Consider the following 15,510-nt stretch of genomic DNA (forward strand, 5'->3'; position numbering starts at 1 on the left):
CGCTGGCTTTTATGTGCTTTCAGAGGGCCCTGGGAGTGGGGGTGTGATGTCCTGGGACACAGTTCCCACTCGAGTAGTCATTTAGTGAAACCAAGCCCAGAGCACTTGAGTGGTCTTTACAGCATCCAATGGTGAGTCCATGGCAAACTGGGCCAGAACCTGGGTCTCTTGGCTTTTAACCTAAATGCCTCAAGTCCCTTCCCGCCCAGCCAGGGCAGGCCAATGTTGAAAGTCCTCACCCCTGGCACCAGTCTGACTGGGGTGTGGGGGAGGACTGAGTTCAGCACTCTCCCCCAGCTGGGTGCACATAGTTCCTCACCCCCTTTTCTCTTTCCCTATAGGGATCAGCAATAACCAGCCCAACCAGATGCACCTGAACTCAGCTGCTTCCCAGAGCCCCATGGGCATGAACCTGCCAGGCCAACAGCCCCTGTCCCATGAGCCTCCACCTACCATGTTGCCCTCCCCCACCCCTCTGGGTTCCAACATTCCACTACACCCTAATGCTCAGGGGACAGGAGGACCCCCTCAAAACTCCATGATGATGGCTCCAGGGGGCCCAGACTCCCTGAATGCCCCCTGTGGCGCTGTGCCTAGCTCATCCCAGATGATGCCCTTCCCCCCTCGGCTGCAGCAGCCCCATGGTGCCATGGCCCCCAGTGGGGGCGGGGGTGGGGGGCCTGGCCTGCAGCCGCACTACCCTTCAGGCATGCCCCTGCCCCCAGAGGACCTACCCAGCCAGCCGCCCGGCCCCATGCCCCCACAGCAGCACCTGATGGGCAAAGGCATGGCTGGGCGTATGGGCGACGCATACCCACCAGGTGTGCTTCCGGGGGTGGCATCAGTGCTGAACGACCCTGAGCTGAGTGAGGTGATCCGGCCCACCCCGACGGGGATCCCTGAGTTCGACTTGTCAAGGATCATCCCCTCTGAGAAGCCAAGCAGCACCCTCCAGTACTTCCCCAAGAGTGAGAACCAGCCCCCCAAAGCCCAGCCCCCCAATCTGCATCTCATGAACCTGCAGAACATGATGGCGGAACAGACCCCCTCACGGCCCTCCAACCTTCCAGGCCAGCAGGGCATCCAGCGGGGGCTCAACATGTCCATGTGCCACCCCGGACAGATGTCCTTGCTGGGCAGGACAGGTGTGCCCCCACAGCAGGGCATGGTGCCCCACGGCCTGCATCAGGGGGTCATGTCCCCTCCACAAGGCCTCATGACCCAGCAGAATTTCATGCTGATGAAGCAACGGGGTGTGGGGGGTGAGGTCTACAGCCAGCCCCCCCACATGCTTTCTCCGCAGGGTCCCCTCATGGGCCCTCCACCCCAGCAGAACCTCATGGTGTCCCACCCCCTGCGGCAGCGCAGTGTATCTCTGGACAGCCAGATGGGCTACCTCCCTGCACCGGGCAGCATGGCCAACCTGCCCTTCTAGCACTCCCTGTTGAGGGGGCTGGAGCTGGGGCAATATTGCAAATATGATAACCTGAAAAAAGTTTCTTCCCCTCCAGTGTTGGGATGGCCTGGGTCAAAGGGTCTGGTGGAGGGGATGGGAGGGGGCTCATGTGAGGAGTGGCATTTGTGCAAACCAGATATGCTGGCAGTGGGGAGTGGCAGAGTGGGGTGGGGGACATCGGATTGGGGTTTGTTCCATTTTGGCCACCAGGGCTTCCCCTTCCCCACTTCTCTCAAGTTCTGTGGAGCCTGTTTTCTCTCTGTCTCTACCCACCCTTGTTCAGCTATGCTGTAGGAGTCCTTTATCAAATCCCTGGGGGGGAGAGGAGAGGTGAAGTGTCCCCTCTCTATCTCTTTCTGCTGCTATCTTCGTTGCTCCAGCTTCACTCTCTTCCTCTTGGTTTCTCTGCTCCCACCCAGTTCGGTCTTCCTGCCTCTTTTCCTCTCCCTGCTGATGTGGCTGGTCCCCTTTCCCACCTCTCCCTGCAGGCAGCTGGCCAGGTGGGCAGGAGCCAGCCGTAGCTGTAAATAGAGCGCTGCACTTTTGTGCCCGTTTGTGTGTGTGCTGTATTTCTGTGTTTTGATAGAAGTCACACAACAACAAAAAGGATAAAAGAAACCCTTCCCCCCTTCAAATCATTGCCCCTTCCATTCCCCTGGACCCAGGGACGTGCAGTCTGACACACCTATCCACTGTTTGTAGTGTCTCTGTGTCCATAAAGGATACCATTCCTGTCCTCTCCCCAAATGGTGAAATGACATAGTTACGCCCACCTAAACTGAGGTCAGACCACCTAGGATTCCACCTGGTGAGCCCTGGCAGGCTGAGACCCACCCCAGGGTGGCAGCCTGACTGCTGCTGAGTCATCCAGGAGAACCTGTGTTCGTGCATCCATGTTTGCCCCACACAGTGACATGGGCTCCTGGCTTCCAGGTTATGGATGTCTGGTGTCCTCTGCTGCTACATCTTAGCCAGAACTTGAAGTCCTTGGTTCCCAGCCTGGGATGAAGGAAAAGAGAAAGGTGGAGACTGTGTGGCCTTGAGTGGAGCCTTGGAGGAGGGGCGTGGTTGCCCAGATAGTATTGTGCCAGCTGCAGTAGCCCTGGGCCAGGTAAATGCCAGGGCCCTCCCTGACTCTTCAGAGGCTGTCACCTACTTCTGTCCCCAAAGGAGGAAAGAAAAGGGTTTGGCCCAGCCTGCCTTCCTCCAGCCTCTGTTCCCTGAGGATGGATTAGAGAAAAAGTGTTGGACAGGGAGTAGGGGAGCATTCTGCTTTTTCTCTTTTGCCCATTCAGCGGCAAGACCCCTCTGCCCAGGGCTTGGGGCTCTGTGCCCACCCAGGCACAGTCACTGCCTTCCCCTCGGTCCCAAAGACCTCCCCACCCACCTCTGGTCAGAGCTGAAGCCATACATGACTGGGTGTTTTGCCCCTCTTGGCCCCAGGAGTAAAACACTTCTCCTTTTCTCACTTCCTTTCCTGCCTTGTGAGGTGGCAAGGCAGTTCCCTGGCTGAGGCCTATTTCTACCGTGTCCCCAGGGCCAGGGGCCATTTCTAGACAAGGTGTCTTCTGCCATGGCCCTCATCTCCAGCCTTCCTGACCTGTAAGGCCTAGTTTCGCATTGGCAGCTGTGACACAAAAGGAATTTGCCCTCACTTCTCCCAGTCTGGTGCTGTCCTCAGTCCACCGTCAGCCAGGTCAAGCGCTTCCTCGGGCTGGCTACAGGCTCCTGCCTTCCCCAGCACTTCCCAGGGGCCAGAGCCCAGGCCTCTGTGTCGAGGGGCCACCTACGCTTCAGCCAGGCGCTTTGCCAGCCCTGCCTCAACCTGGGCCCTGGGCCCGTGAGCCCCCATCCTTGACCCAAGACTCCCCAAACTGATTCCTGCCTGGAGGGGAGAGGGGTCAGACTGCAAAGGGCCCAGTGCTCTCCCCATTCTCCTCTTCTACTTGCCCCATCAGATTAGCTTTTCAAGGTGAACCACACAGGCCAGCCTACTTCCCTCCATCCATGGCCATATCCCAGCCATTTTGTACCATTATATAAATATACATATATAAATATATAAATACAATATGTGAAGACATCCTCTTGGTTTTTATTTTGAAACAATTTTTAGGCTTGTTCCGGGGGTCTCTGTGCTGCCTGTACTGTATTGACCTGTTTTATAGGTGCCTTTTTATTAAAAAGAAAATTAAAAATCCAACCTTTTGCCTTTTGCTTCTGTCTCTGGCTCCTCCACTGCCCAGCTTCTTGTTGGACGCTAGGAGAAAAAAGGGGGACCCCAAGGTTCTGTGAAGACAGCGCCCTGGGTCAACAGCTCTGACTTCCCTCATGGGAGCCTCATAGGGAGATTGGCTGATTGGCTTGCGTGGCAGTGGGCAACCCAGACTTGCCCTCAACAAGTGCAGGGGTCCCTGCTGTTCCACTCCAGCCAGACCACAGTCTGGGCAGAGGGAGGGAGAACCTCCCCCCAGGGCAGGCTGGCTGGTGGGCGGGTGGGGAGCTAGCGTGGAGCAGCTTCCCCTGGTTCCATCCGAGTAGTATCCTCTCTAGGGCAGGGCTCCGCTTCCTGAGGCCTGGGGACTTCCCTGCCCAGGCCTGCTTCTCACACTGTCCAGCCTAAGGGGATGCTGCAGGTAGCTCTTGTTGAGGCCCAGAGAGACAGTGTGCCCTGGGCTTCGCCTCCAGGCAGGGGCTGGATGAGATGGTCCCCAGAGGCCTCTTTCTGTCTTGCTCCTTAGGGGGTCTACATATTTGTTCTGACTCTTAGCTAAGTGCTTCCTCTGTTGTGATTGGGACCCCTCTGCTGCCTGAGGAGTTTCCCCTGGCTGTGTAGCTTATGGGGAGGGGACAGGGAAGAACAAGTCTGCCTCCTAACCCATCAGTGCCCAGAACCACCAGGGTCCTGGATCCAGCCACCCCTGGCCAGCCCTGGGAGCTCTCCACTCTGGGCAGAGAAGATGGCTGGCTTTGGTTTGTACTTATACCTCCTCTTTTATTTCCCTGGTTGAGTTCCTCTCTTCTTGCTCAGCCTTAGTTTTTCCCTAGGACACTGGCTGGTCTCTGAGGGTGCATGGAGTCCACCCTCAGTCTGCAGACCTTCCAGGGCCCCATGACACAGAGCTGGCCCAGCACCATTTGGTTCAGAATCAGGGGCAGCTACCTGGACTGGGTCAGTCTGAGCTTCCTGCTTGGTCAAGACGCTGCAGGGTGGTGGCCTGGCAGAATCTCTGTGTTTGTTAAGGATTGAAACCTGTTAAGGCAATTCTCTGCTGCCAGCGGGCCTTTCTTCAGCCTTTATCTCCATCCATCCCCTGGTGTTCAGCTTCTAGCTTTTTTGGCAGGTGGGGTAGGAGGAGAGGTGGGGTGGGAGGAGAGGTGGGTAGTTGTGGAAGACAGTGGCCCATAAGATAATGGAGTGTGAGTTCTGGGAGGGGAATGACTTTCCATATTGGCAAGGACAGAAATAGTTTCTTGAGCTTTGGATGGTTAAGATGAGAGAAAGTGTGGTCCTATCAGCCCAAGGTGATGCCGATGGGCACAGGTATCATTTGCTTTCCTTTGGGCTGCTTTCCCCTCCCTGGACTCTAGCCTAGCCCTGAGGTTGGGAGGAGAAGAGCTGGCAGGGATGTCCCGGAGAGAGGTTGGTTCATCTTGCTGTCCCATTTGAGGACATGAGCCACAGTGAGCTCTTAGGATCCCAGCTCCTATTGGAAGGGATTCCAACATCAGTGTATCCCCCAAGGAAGGCAGAAACAAAGGAAGGCTGGGACCTAGAAGGTGGTGAGGGAAGTGGCATTCTCTGACTCAGAGAGACTGTTCTTGCGCCAACTAGGGAAGAACTGGCAAAGGGAAGCAGGTCCAGCACAGCCCAACTTGGTCAGAATCCGTGATAGGTCACTACGGAACTTCACTCCAGCGAAAGTGTAGAGCATGGGATTGAGGCAGCAGTGGGCAAGGCCCAGGAATTCACTCAGGGTGATGGCCACAGAGAGATAGCTGTTCAGCTCACAGCTATTGCCAATGGCTTGCAGCCTCGACAGTGTGTCCAGGAAAATGACGATGTGGTAGGGTGACCAGCAGAGAAAGAAGACACTTGTCACCAGGATGGCCACCCTCACTGCCTTCTGCCGCTGAGGGCGCCTCTGGGCCTGGCACAGCCTGTGTACCACCCCTACATAGCAGCAGCCCATCACCAGCATTGGCAGCAGGAACCCTCCAAAATGGTAGAGGAAGCGGGAGGCAAACCAGGCATTGGTTTCGGCTTGGTTTTCTTGGGAAAAGGTGCAGCGTGGCAGAGAGGCATTGTGATGGGGTTGGCTGACTTTGGCGAAGAGGACCTCTGGCAAGGCGAAGAAGAAGCCTGCCAGCCAGATGACCGCACAGGTAATGTGGATGGAGAGCAGGCGACGGTGTCGGTAGGCGTGGACGGCGTGGACTATGGCCAGGTAGCGGTCCACAGCGATGCAGGCCAGGAGTAGGCTACTGCAGTAGAAGTTGATCTTGTGCAGAGTAATCACAGTTTTGCAGAGAAAGGTGCCCAGGACCCAGCCCACAGAGCCCTCAGCCACAGCAAAGGGCAGGATGAAGACCAATAGGAGGTCAGCCACCGCCAGGTGGAACAGGAAGGTCTCCGTGGAGCTGCGCGTCTGCCGGTGCCGCTCCAGGATCACCAGCACCAGGATGTTGCCCATCATACCGAGGAGGAAGATGAAGCCATAGGCCACGGGCATGAACACGGCCTTGAAGGAGGTGAGGAGGGGGCCTTCGACTGTAGAGCAGATGTGATTTTCCACTGGGGACGTCTCTGTGCTGTCACTGTAGTTACCAAATTCCTTGTAATGCAAGGCAAAAAGACAGGAGGTCAGAGAACTGAGGACTCATCTTTCTTCTCCAGGAGGGACCCTGATTCCCTTGTAGATTTTTCCTGTCCCTCAGGCTAATTGATTTTGTCCCTGTACTCCCTATATGTCTCACTGACCAAATCCCAATTCCCAAATCACTTTGCCTTTTCCAACTTCAATTTTCATCTAAAAGGGACTAATTCCTCACAAGAAAGTGATGAAGATAGAAGAAGATATATGGTGTGGACATGCTTCACAAACTCTGAATAGCTGTGCACCTGTAAGTTAGTCTGTGTTTATATGTCCTCAGGTATGGAAAGCTGTTGGCTCAGGGGCTGGACCCAGGACCTCAGTTTGGGAACGGCTCTAGTTGCGACAAGGAGACATCTGTTCCAATTCTAAACAGAACAGTGGATACTAAAACCTAGGATCCCGCTGATGGGGTGGGTGCTGATGTGTCCTGTTGGCTTCCTCTTTATTTGTCCCCCTATTCCTGTCTGTCTTCATTATAAATGAAATTGTAGTAATAGCCTCCTGTTTCATTTCACCCGCACAACAGGCTCAAGGTATGTAATATCCCTATTTATACCAATGTGTCTCGCTAAAGATCAGGTCTATTTGAACGCACTTGATCTCACGCCAGAGCGAATCCTTCCACCACTAGGCAGCAGTGCCTGCCCGTCACTAGCACAGTCGCTGCTCTTCTCCCTTCTCTGCTGACAGCAAGAAGAGCTTCAGAAGCAGAAAGCCCAGAGACAGAAGAGAGAGGCAGAAAGAAGACACAGTGGGGAGGGAGGGAGCCTGTTCCAAGTGAAGGGGATGTGCCCACCCTGCCTCCGGAAACGCCCTTCTCTCCCTCTCCCTCCTCCCCCCAGCACTCAGGTTGTTTACCCAGCTAACCACAAAGGAAGACATGGTGCATGTTTTCATACCTTTCACTCACAGCTGTTCCCCTGCACCTGCTCTTCCTCACTTCCCAGCTCTGTTCTTCCCACCCCTCCCTAACCAGACCCCTCCCTAACCAGACCCCTCCCTAACCAGACCCCTCCCTAACCAGACCCCTCCCTAACCAGACCCCTCCCCACAGCATCTCAAAACCAATTATAACCAACTAATGTGGGTTCAAAAAGACATTTCTATAACCCATGAGCCCAGGGAGGAAAAGGATGGGAGAGGGTACTCTGGACCATGGCTCTGGGTCATCTCATGCTTCCCTCCTTCCATGACAGTGAGGGTCCCACACAAGCAGGGGTGGTTGCACTGGCACCCAGGACCCTCAGCTGTGGGTCCATACACTCACTGTCAGTGGCAGACAGACCCATTCCCCAACTTGGTTTTTCCTTCTGGTCCCTGGGGCGTGTAAAGGGGGTGATGGGACACATTAGTACAATGGTAGAGACATCTGCCAACCCTCCACCCCAGCATCCCTCTGCCATCACCTCAGTCCAGCCCTTCTTTACCCTAATGCTCGAGACTACCATCTCTCTGTGGGTCTCCACTCTTGTCCATCTCCTATGCAGAGGACAGATGAGTTTTCCAACCCACAAATCCATCATATTGGTGTCCTGCATAAAGTCCTTTATTGGTTCCCGATTTACCTCCAAACAATGGTTTTCCTTTTCTTCTGTCTTAATGTGTCTTTTTTTTTTCCAATTTCACATTGAATAGCAAAGCCAATTATAAGAAAAAGTCGCATTTGTGAGAAAGCTCATCAATAGAAGCCTGGCGTGAGCCAACTTCAATGCACTCACAAGATAGAATACAAGGCAGTGCTCAGAAAGAAGTGCGGTTCATCTACATGTTTTCTTAGGGAAAGATGTTTAACCCACATTGCTAAGTTTTGTAGCAATATTGCAGCATGATTCCATGGACTTCTTTCACTGGGGCTGGGGCAGGAGAGGGCGACACAGGCTCCAGTCTCCCATCTTTGCCTTTAAACCTATTCATCTCTATTCTTGTCTTACATGGTATTTCACACAAAAGCTTTTGCTTGAGAAAATGATTCTACTTTGTTTTGAAAACCCTGGACTTGCCAGGTGAGGTCTAAATGCCCCCAAAGTGCCTTTAAATCTCTACAAAATGTATATTCCTCTGACCTTTCAAACGTCATCTTCTGCTTCATGGCTTTAGGTACCCTGTCTTTCAGGCTCATCATTCTACTGGCCGCCCACCCCTGTCACCCCAGCACATTCTGGTCTCAAAAGCTTTGCTCAAACTCTTCCTTTTGCAGAGTAGTCTTTCCTAAAATTGCTTACCTAATTCCTATGCTTCCTTCAAGGCCCCACTCAGTAACATCCTCCTACATACTTCCTAGCTCTTCTACTTGGAATCACATTCTCTCTTTTTGCATTACGTGTGCCTTTATTACAGCACTCAGAGTTGGGATGTCTATTTCCTCACTAGATGGCAAGTTCCTGGAGGCAGGCCTTCTGCGTCCTCCTTCAATGCCATGTGTTTAACACACAAGGGACAGGCAACAGATGTGTGCTGGTTTGCTCTGAGAGCAGTTTCCCAGAGAAGGCCAGGCAGGGGCCCTTGTAGTCTAGGACTTTAGGCAAGTCTCTCTTTGTGCCTCAGTGGACACTCAGACACTCTTTTTACCCTTCTTCAGTCCCTCCCAATGCCCTTGATAGCTTAGCACCTATTTTGGGTTCTCTCTCTGTATTGGGAGCTATTTACATTATCGTCACTGAGTATAACCGTGTGACTCATACTGGAATTCAGCAGGAGTTAAAGGGGAAAACAGTGAGATGAGCAGTCTTCATGCAGAACAAAGCAATTCAGAGGGAGGAGAGATGCAGGGCTTGGGGTAGTCAGTGGGGCTGGGCTCCACCACCCTGGCAGTGGTGGGAACCTGGCTGTGCCAGGAGGGCTTAGCCTGTCTGGCCAGAGGCCCTTAATGAGAAACACTCAAGTCCTTACTCTCTAAAGCATCCAGGTTGATTGGTTTATTTCTCATTTAAAGTCAGTACAGTTGGATGTGTCCCCAGGACCGGAGCCCTCATCTCCTGAAAACCCAGGTTTAGAGGAGGGTTAGGAGGGGGGGTGCTGTCTCTTCCTCCTTGTCAAGAGGTATTTGTTTGGCAAAGTGCAGAGAGGGGAAGAAGAGAGAAAGCTGTTTTGAGGGGTGCTGGGAGTTGGCAGTACATCTCAGCAGGAGGTGTCAAACAGACATTTTGGGGGCTTGGGAGTGGCACGTGTTAAAGCCACTTCCCATACCCAGTGGATCAGGCACCCCTACCCTTCTCCAAACCAAGCAAGCCTGGCTGTGGCCTGGTGGGAGGTGAAGAATCAGGAGTTCTGAATACCATAAGGAGTGGGGTACAGAAGGGCGCTCTCCAAGATTCATGTCCAGAGGGAACACAATGCGGGTAGTGTGACTGAACGGTAACGGAAAGCTGTGTGCTCACGCACACGCACACTCTGACAGCAGCATGTACTCTGTATAGACACAGACATGCCCAGTTGAGGCCATGATAATGTGTGGTACAGGCAGGTACCAGCAGACCACAGCCTACACAGAGGCCAAGGACCCGTGCGGCAAAGAAGGCAAGAAAACATGACGACCAGGATGAAGCTGAGTGCAGATCCGGGAATGTAGGTGGAGAATGGCTGTGAGCACTGCGATGGGGCAGAAAACAGTCTGTCCTGGTTTTGAGGGGCCAGGAGAAGGGAGGATGGGGGGAAGAGATGGAAGTGCAGGTGTGGTGGGATTACAAATGTTACTGTTCTCCGTCCTTCCAATCCTCCCTCTGCCCTTCCCTTCTTTCTTTCCTCAGGAGCCACTGTAAGACCCAGGCCCCTCCATGTATAATTAATGTCTCCAAGCCTCATTTGATTCCAAATAATAAGACGGCCTCACTGCCCTGCACTGGCCAGTGTGAAGCTCAGCAAACATTTGCTGACGGGGATTATGTGTCAGCAAGGTGGGGCAGGGGTTTTCTGTCCTGGACCCTCTCCTCTTACACTCTCTGCCCTGTCTTGGATGACATGGCTGGAGGACACTTTTGGATAATGCAGAGTTCTCTGCAATCTGGAATTATGAGCTCAAACTGGCCAGTTGGAACTGATAGGGGAAAATATAGAGAGGTAGACTCAGGTTTAAAGCGTCAACTGTCCAGGGACAAGTTAGGGAAGATCTGGCTTGACGACAGACAGTTGATGAGAAAAAGACCTGACAGTTTTTTGACTGCAAGCTTAAGATGAGTCAACGGGGTCATGTGGCTACCAGATGTGCTACTGTTATCTCACTCTAGGTGAACAGAGCCCATAGGGGGGCATCTGGCACCAACCCAGTTTGTTTGGTCTGGACAAGGGTGACCAGTTTGCTGAGGGGCCTGGAAATTCCAGCCTGATAGGACGTTTCCAGGTACTGAGGTGTAGAGTCTGGGGAAGAGAAGATTTGAGTCCTGGAAAACTGTCTTCTTTAAGGATTGGCAAGAGCCCCCATAGGCAACAGGGATGGCTGGGCTTATTGTGTATGGTTCTGGAGGGTAGACCAGAAGAAATGGGCAGAGGTTAGGGTTGTGGGTGTTTCAGTCAGAGGAGAAAGAACCTTGTAACAGGCAGAACTGTCCAACAATGGGTTGGGGTCCTTGGGAGGAAGAGGAATGTTTAAGCCCCAGTGTGTGGGAAGGGAGTCCTACCCCAGAAAGGAGGGTGGGCCATGCTCTCAAATTCCCCTCCCTCTCAGATCCCAGATGCTCAGGTTCTCTGGCTATCCTGCCCTGCCTAGGGCTGAGCTGGTTCTCAACATGATCTTCAGGTAGCTCAGCACCTGGGTGGGAGCCAGTTACTTCTTTCACCTGTCTGTTCTGCAGCCAGTGAATGCCCTAGCCTGACTTTGCTACTCATCCCTGAGGAGAGAGGCAGGGCTGCTGCGTGCATGGCTCATCCAGGCTGAAGCCCAAGGCTCCCGGAACCTGAGTCGTACCGGCTGCAAGAGGCATCTGCGCACACATGCAGATCATCTCTCCGGCCACAGGGAGCACATAAGGGCTCCAGCTCCTTTTATGCCCCTGTCTGGATATTCCCAGCCAAGGCTCAAGAGCTGTGAGTTGGACCAGCTTGGGCATCTCTCTCATTCTGCCCTTCAGTGGCTTACGGGGTGCAGGGTTCTGGAGGAATGAGACTGGGCTAAGGGTGAGGGTAGAATTCTGTACCCCTTAGCCCACTCTTCCTTTGGAGGACCACACTCCCAAAAGACCATCTGAGACTCTGGTTTGCCATTTGTCAAATTTCCCCTTTTCCCTGCCCCTTCCCTTCAGGAGGGAGTGTGCCAAGCTCCTCTTCCATCTCTACCCATTAGAAATATGGTACTACTTTGGATGTGGTTCTGGGAGGAGACTTTAAACTACCCCAATCTCTGCACTGAGCATTTAAAATTAAGGGGGTACTCCTTGGCACTCCAAATCAATTTGCACTGTGGAGACAGAGTCACACAGTCTGAAGGACAGGTAGATGTCTCCTAGGTGTGTACAGCAATCTCTTGAAACCATCATTTGGGTAACTGCTGATTGAGATATTTTGTCCCATGGTTTCTGAAAGAATGTTCATTCTTGTGTTCTGATTCTCAGTGTCAAATCCATGGCCACTTTTTATGCCATTGTGCCAGAGTGGACCAGCCAGTCTGTGTCCTCAAGGAAGGCAAGAGTTCCTGATGGAGACTATGGTGCACCTGAGCCCAGATTTGCCCCAATGCCGGCCCCTCCCCAGGCTGGTCCTGGGTATGTTCCTCATCTCTGATCCCTCCAATCACATCCAGGTGGTGCCTACTCCACCAGGGTTCTTCTGGGACTTTTGGCCTGGTTGGGGGGCATCCTACCCTCCCCCAAGATAAAGCCCAGAAGTGCCTGGGCTGGTTTTGGTTCCTCTTTTTCACACCAGCTTGATGAAATAAGATGATACATGTGGATTGGCTTTGTAGCCTGTGATTCTCTTATCACACTGAAGTCATAACTTATGGAGGCCACGACTAGCGAGGGATCAGGGGAAACCAGGCCCTGGAGCAGGACCCTTTATAGCAACTTCCTCTCTTGGCTGGTATGCAGTGTGGGGCTGGAGTTTATGACTGGCCCCTCCCCGTAGGTGCCCCAGCCCCTGGTTCTGTCAAAAGGAGGCTCCACGCTCTCATATCAAGGTTCCTATGGACAGAGGCTTTTCTAGGTCTGCCTACATATGTATTCTCAGCAGGATGGGTCCCTGGCATGCACACCCCAGGGACCTGGCTCCTTGTTTCTTATACTTAGTCATCTAGTTGTTTTTCTGTTTGGATCCTTCACTCATGGGAATTGTAGTATACCTTAAGAAAGTGGACATTTTGAGCAGCTAGAATTGGTTTTAGAATTCAAGAGGAGAAAGCAAAAACAGGATGACTAACTTTTGACTTATGGCCAAGAGCCCCCAGTTCTTCACCCAACACTAGAGTATAGAACCCAGTGTTCCAGGAAAGTGAACAAATTCGTGCTTTGTACAAGGACAGGGAGGGGAATAGGAAGCAAAAAGAAGAGAAGCTAGATTAACTGCAGAGAGAAATGGGGAGCTAAGACCTTTAATGCACCACAAATCAGTCACTACATGCTGAGAAACACTACTTGCAAGATGCTTCTGCTGCTCTGCCACTCCAGCCCAGGCCCTGTCAGGGAGAACATCAAAACTGCGCAAGGCCCTGCTGTGAGTGGCTGGAGGGGGAAGGAAAGGGTCTGTGCTTGTGAGGGGCAACAAACTTAGGTAGAGAGTGTACAGGAGGTAAGTAAAGGTGGGACGAGGCACTGAGAGCTGGTAGAAGAAGAGCTCCAGAGCCCAGATGGTCACAGGACTCTTGGACTCCAGGATAGACCCTGACTGAGAGAGTTCCGGCCCAGTGGGACGCCTGGTCTAAGACCACTCAGTTGAGATATGACTTGAAGAAAGTCACCAGGTCTCTCTCCCTGGGCTGTAGGTTTTCTTTGATATATGGGACATACCCTACTGTCTCCCTTCCCCCAGCCACACCTGTCTCTAGTAGGTCACGCAGTGGAGTGAGACGTGCAGTTAGGGGAAACTCTTGAGGTTTCTCAGAAGCCAGGACCAGCCAGGTCTGGGGTAGGTTACTATGGTATCCAACTGGGTCAGGGCTCGTGGTCAGCTTGAAGCTGCTGGCAGAAGAAGACACCCAATATCCTAAACAGGCAAGCCCAGGGGCCAGGAGTGGGGGCCAAGGTGGGAGCACATTGCCTTGTCAGGGAAGGGGGGTTTTAGTTTGATCTGGGGTATTACCCAGACTGTTATTAGACTCATGGCCAGCTTCATGGGCGTTCAACCTGCATAGTCACACAGGGCCCTGTACTTGGAAGAGCCCCACGCTTGGTTTAGTGCTCAGCTGTTGCGATCATGAAATTCTTAATAACTTTAAAACAAGACACCCTGCATTTTCATTCTGCATTGGGCCTCACAAATTATGCAGCAGGTCTGATAAGATTGATGGTTATGGCTCTGCTTTTATCTGGGGATTGGATATAAGAGGTCAGACTTTGGGTAATTAGCCCTTCTCCTCACCTTCTTCTCCCCATGTTCTACTTATTCTTCCAAGCCTTAAGATCTGGGAAAGTGAGAGGCAGACTTTTCCAGGCAAGTCTGGGAACACAGTTGTTGCAGTTACAGTACAGACTCCAGCCTGGGGAGCTGGAGGGGGTCGGAGAACATCTCAGGGTGAGTTTAAAGTCAGGTGATCTGGTGGCTACAAGAGGAAGGGTTTGGATCCTTCATGATCCAGCCCAGAGTGCATCTCAGAGACTGGTCCTTTCTCTAGAAGAACCATTGGCCACAGGAGAAAGGGAGAAAAGGCCACAAAGAAGTTTCTGGAATATCCTTAAAACAGTCCTCTGCTGCCTATAAACAGGAGCCCTTGTTGAGCTGCTCCCCACACACATCCTTTGGGAGCCCAGTGACAACTGAACCAACTGAACCACTCTACTTCATGGGAGAGACTTGGGTGGGGGGCAGAGTGATGCTGGGGACCATTTTCTAAGCCCACCCAAGAATACCTTTTCTTTAGAAATTCCAGGCCTTTGAGGGAGTCTACAACATGTTCTAATACATCCTTAGGTTTAACACAGAGTTCACTCACCAACTTGGGATCCCTTGCCCCCTGACTCTGGCCTACTGGGGTCCCCTCCCATGCTGATCACTTGGTCTCACACTTTCTCAGTTTAGCATATAATCATTGTCTATTGGCTTCTGGTGAGTGATTTTTTTTCTTCTTGGCTAGACCATGAGCCAAATTTGAGGGCCAAGACCCGTTCCTCAACTTCTCCATCGAACACAGAGTACAGTGTCCCGATGATATGTTAGAGCAAGAGATGAATAAATATACATTGATGGGTCGACTAGTAATGACAGCCTCCTGACATTAAGAAATACTCCAAAGTACTTTCCCGTGTAGCCCCTTATTCCAGTCCTAAGAGATAAGGAGAGAATGTAGAGGCTAAGTGACTGGTTTCAGGTCACATATCAAGTCAGGGAGGATGTAGGACCTGAACCCGTACTTCCAATCCCCTCTAAAGGATGTCTATTTAAGGCAGCAGTTCTGTTTATCTGTTTCCTCCATGGAATGGGAAATAAAATCTTAAAAGACAGGTGCCAATGGGTCTGTCTGGATTCTGCCGATCCAGACTGGGAGGGTACTCCACAACTATTCCCTCTTCCTCGGGCCCTGGGCACAAGATATTCAGCATTTCAAGTATCACCAAGTATCCTGGGTGATCATGCGCTATGTCCCTACTTACCAGGTCCCGCAGGTTGTCGTTTATGAAGTCCATGTCCAGGGCTAAGGGGTAGTTCATAGCTGTAGCTGTGTGTCCCCAGGTCACTCACTGTCTGATGTTTAGAGACTCGCCTGGTACCTATAGAGAGGTGGCAGCCGTCAGCTGCAAATTTAAACAAATGAGCTGTGCGCTGTCTCCTGGGGCTGCGTAGGACTCGCTGCCTGCCTCACAACTCATCACTTTTTTTTTTCCACTGGGTCTTTTCTGTTTTTTTGAAGAAAAAGGGAAAATCCCCATAGCCTCAGTGCTAGTCAAGCATTTCAGCTTCTTTTCTGGCTATAGTTGTCTCTTTGGGGGCTTGTGACTGGTTTAAAGCCTGTCCTCCACTTCTCCTCCATCAGCCTTCCAATAAGGGAGTAGTACCTTATAATGAAAACCACAGCAGTCAGTGGGGTTAATGAGGGAA

At 52.3% G+C, this 15,510-nt stretch overlaps 2 protein-coding genes across 9 annotated transcripts in view; one reads left to right on the forward strand and one right to left on the reverse strand.

Annotated features, from left to right (window-relative positions):
* BCL9L (BCL9 like) overlaps positions 1-3,659 on the forward strand; it is a 28,843-nt gene extending 25,184 nt beyond the window's left edge. For all 8 annotated transcript variants that reach the window (XM_019716294.3, XM_019716293.3, XM_019716296.3 and 5 more), the window contains one exon: positions 342-3,659. In XM_019716294.3, coding sequence (XP_019571853.1) covers positions 342-1,435 — 1,094 coding nt within the window. In that variant the 3' untranslated portion in view covers positions 1,436-3,659. The remainder of the gene's footprint in view (positions 1-341) is intronic.
* CXCR5 (C-X-C motif chemokine receptor 5) lies at positions 3,532-15,243 on the reverse strand. Its single transcript, XM_019716300.3, has 2 exons — positions 15,066-15,243; positions 3,532-6,291 (listed from the first exon to the last, which is right to left on the reverse strand). The coding sequence occupies exons 1-2, from the start codon at positions 15,120-15,122 to the stop codon at positions 5,230-5,232; spliced, it is 1,119 nt and encodes a 372-aa protein (XP_019571859.2). The 5' UTR covers positions 15,123-15,243; the 3' UTR covers positions 3,532-5,229.
* Between the last annotated feature and the right edge of the window lie 267 nt (positions 15,244-15,510).

This window comes from Rhinolophus sinicus, chromosome 14, assembly GCF_057876585.1.
Source record: "Rhinolophus sinicus isolate RSI-liver-muscle chromosome 14, RSI-T2T, whole genome shotgun sequence".
NCBI classification, from domain to species: domain Eukaryota; kingdom Metazoa; phylum Chordata; class Mammalia; order Chiroptera; family Rhinolophidae; genus Rhinolophus; species Rhinolophus sinicus.

Excerpts from the sequence above, each read along its gene's own strand:
- CXCR5 (XM_019716300.3), bottom strand. The coding sequence starts at position 15,122 with ATGAACTACCCCTTAGCCCTGGACATGGACTTCATAAACGACAACCTG. Across the intron at positions 6,292-15,065 it reads ACGACAACCTGCGGGACCTG|GAATTTGGTAACTACAGTGA; the intron begins GTAAGTAGGGAC and ends TTGCATTACAAG.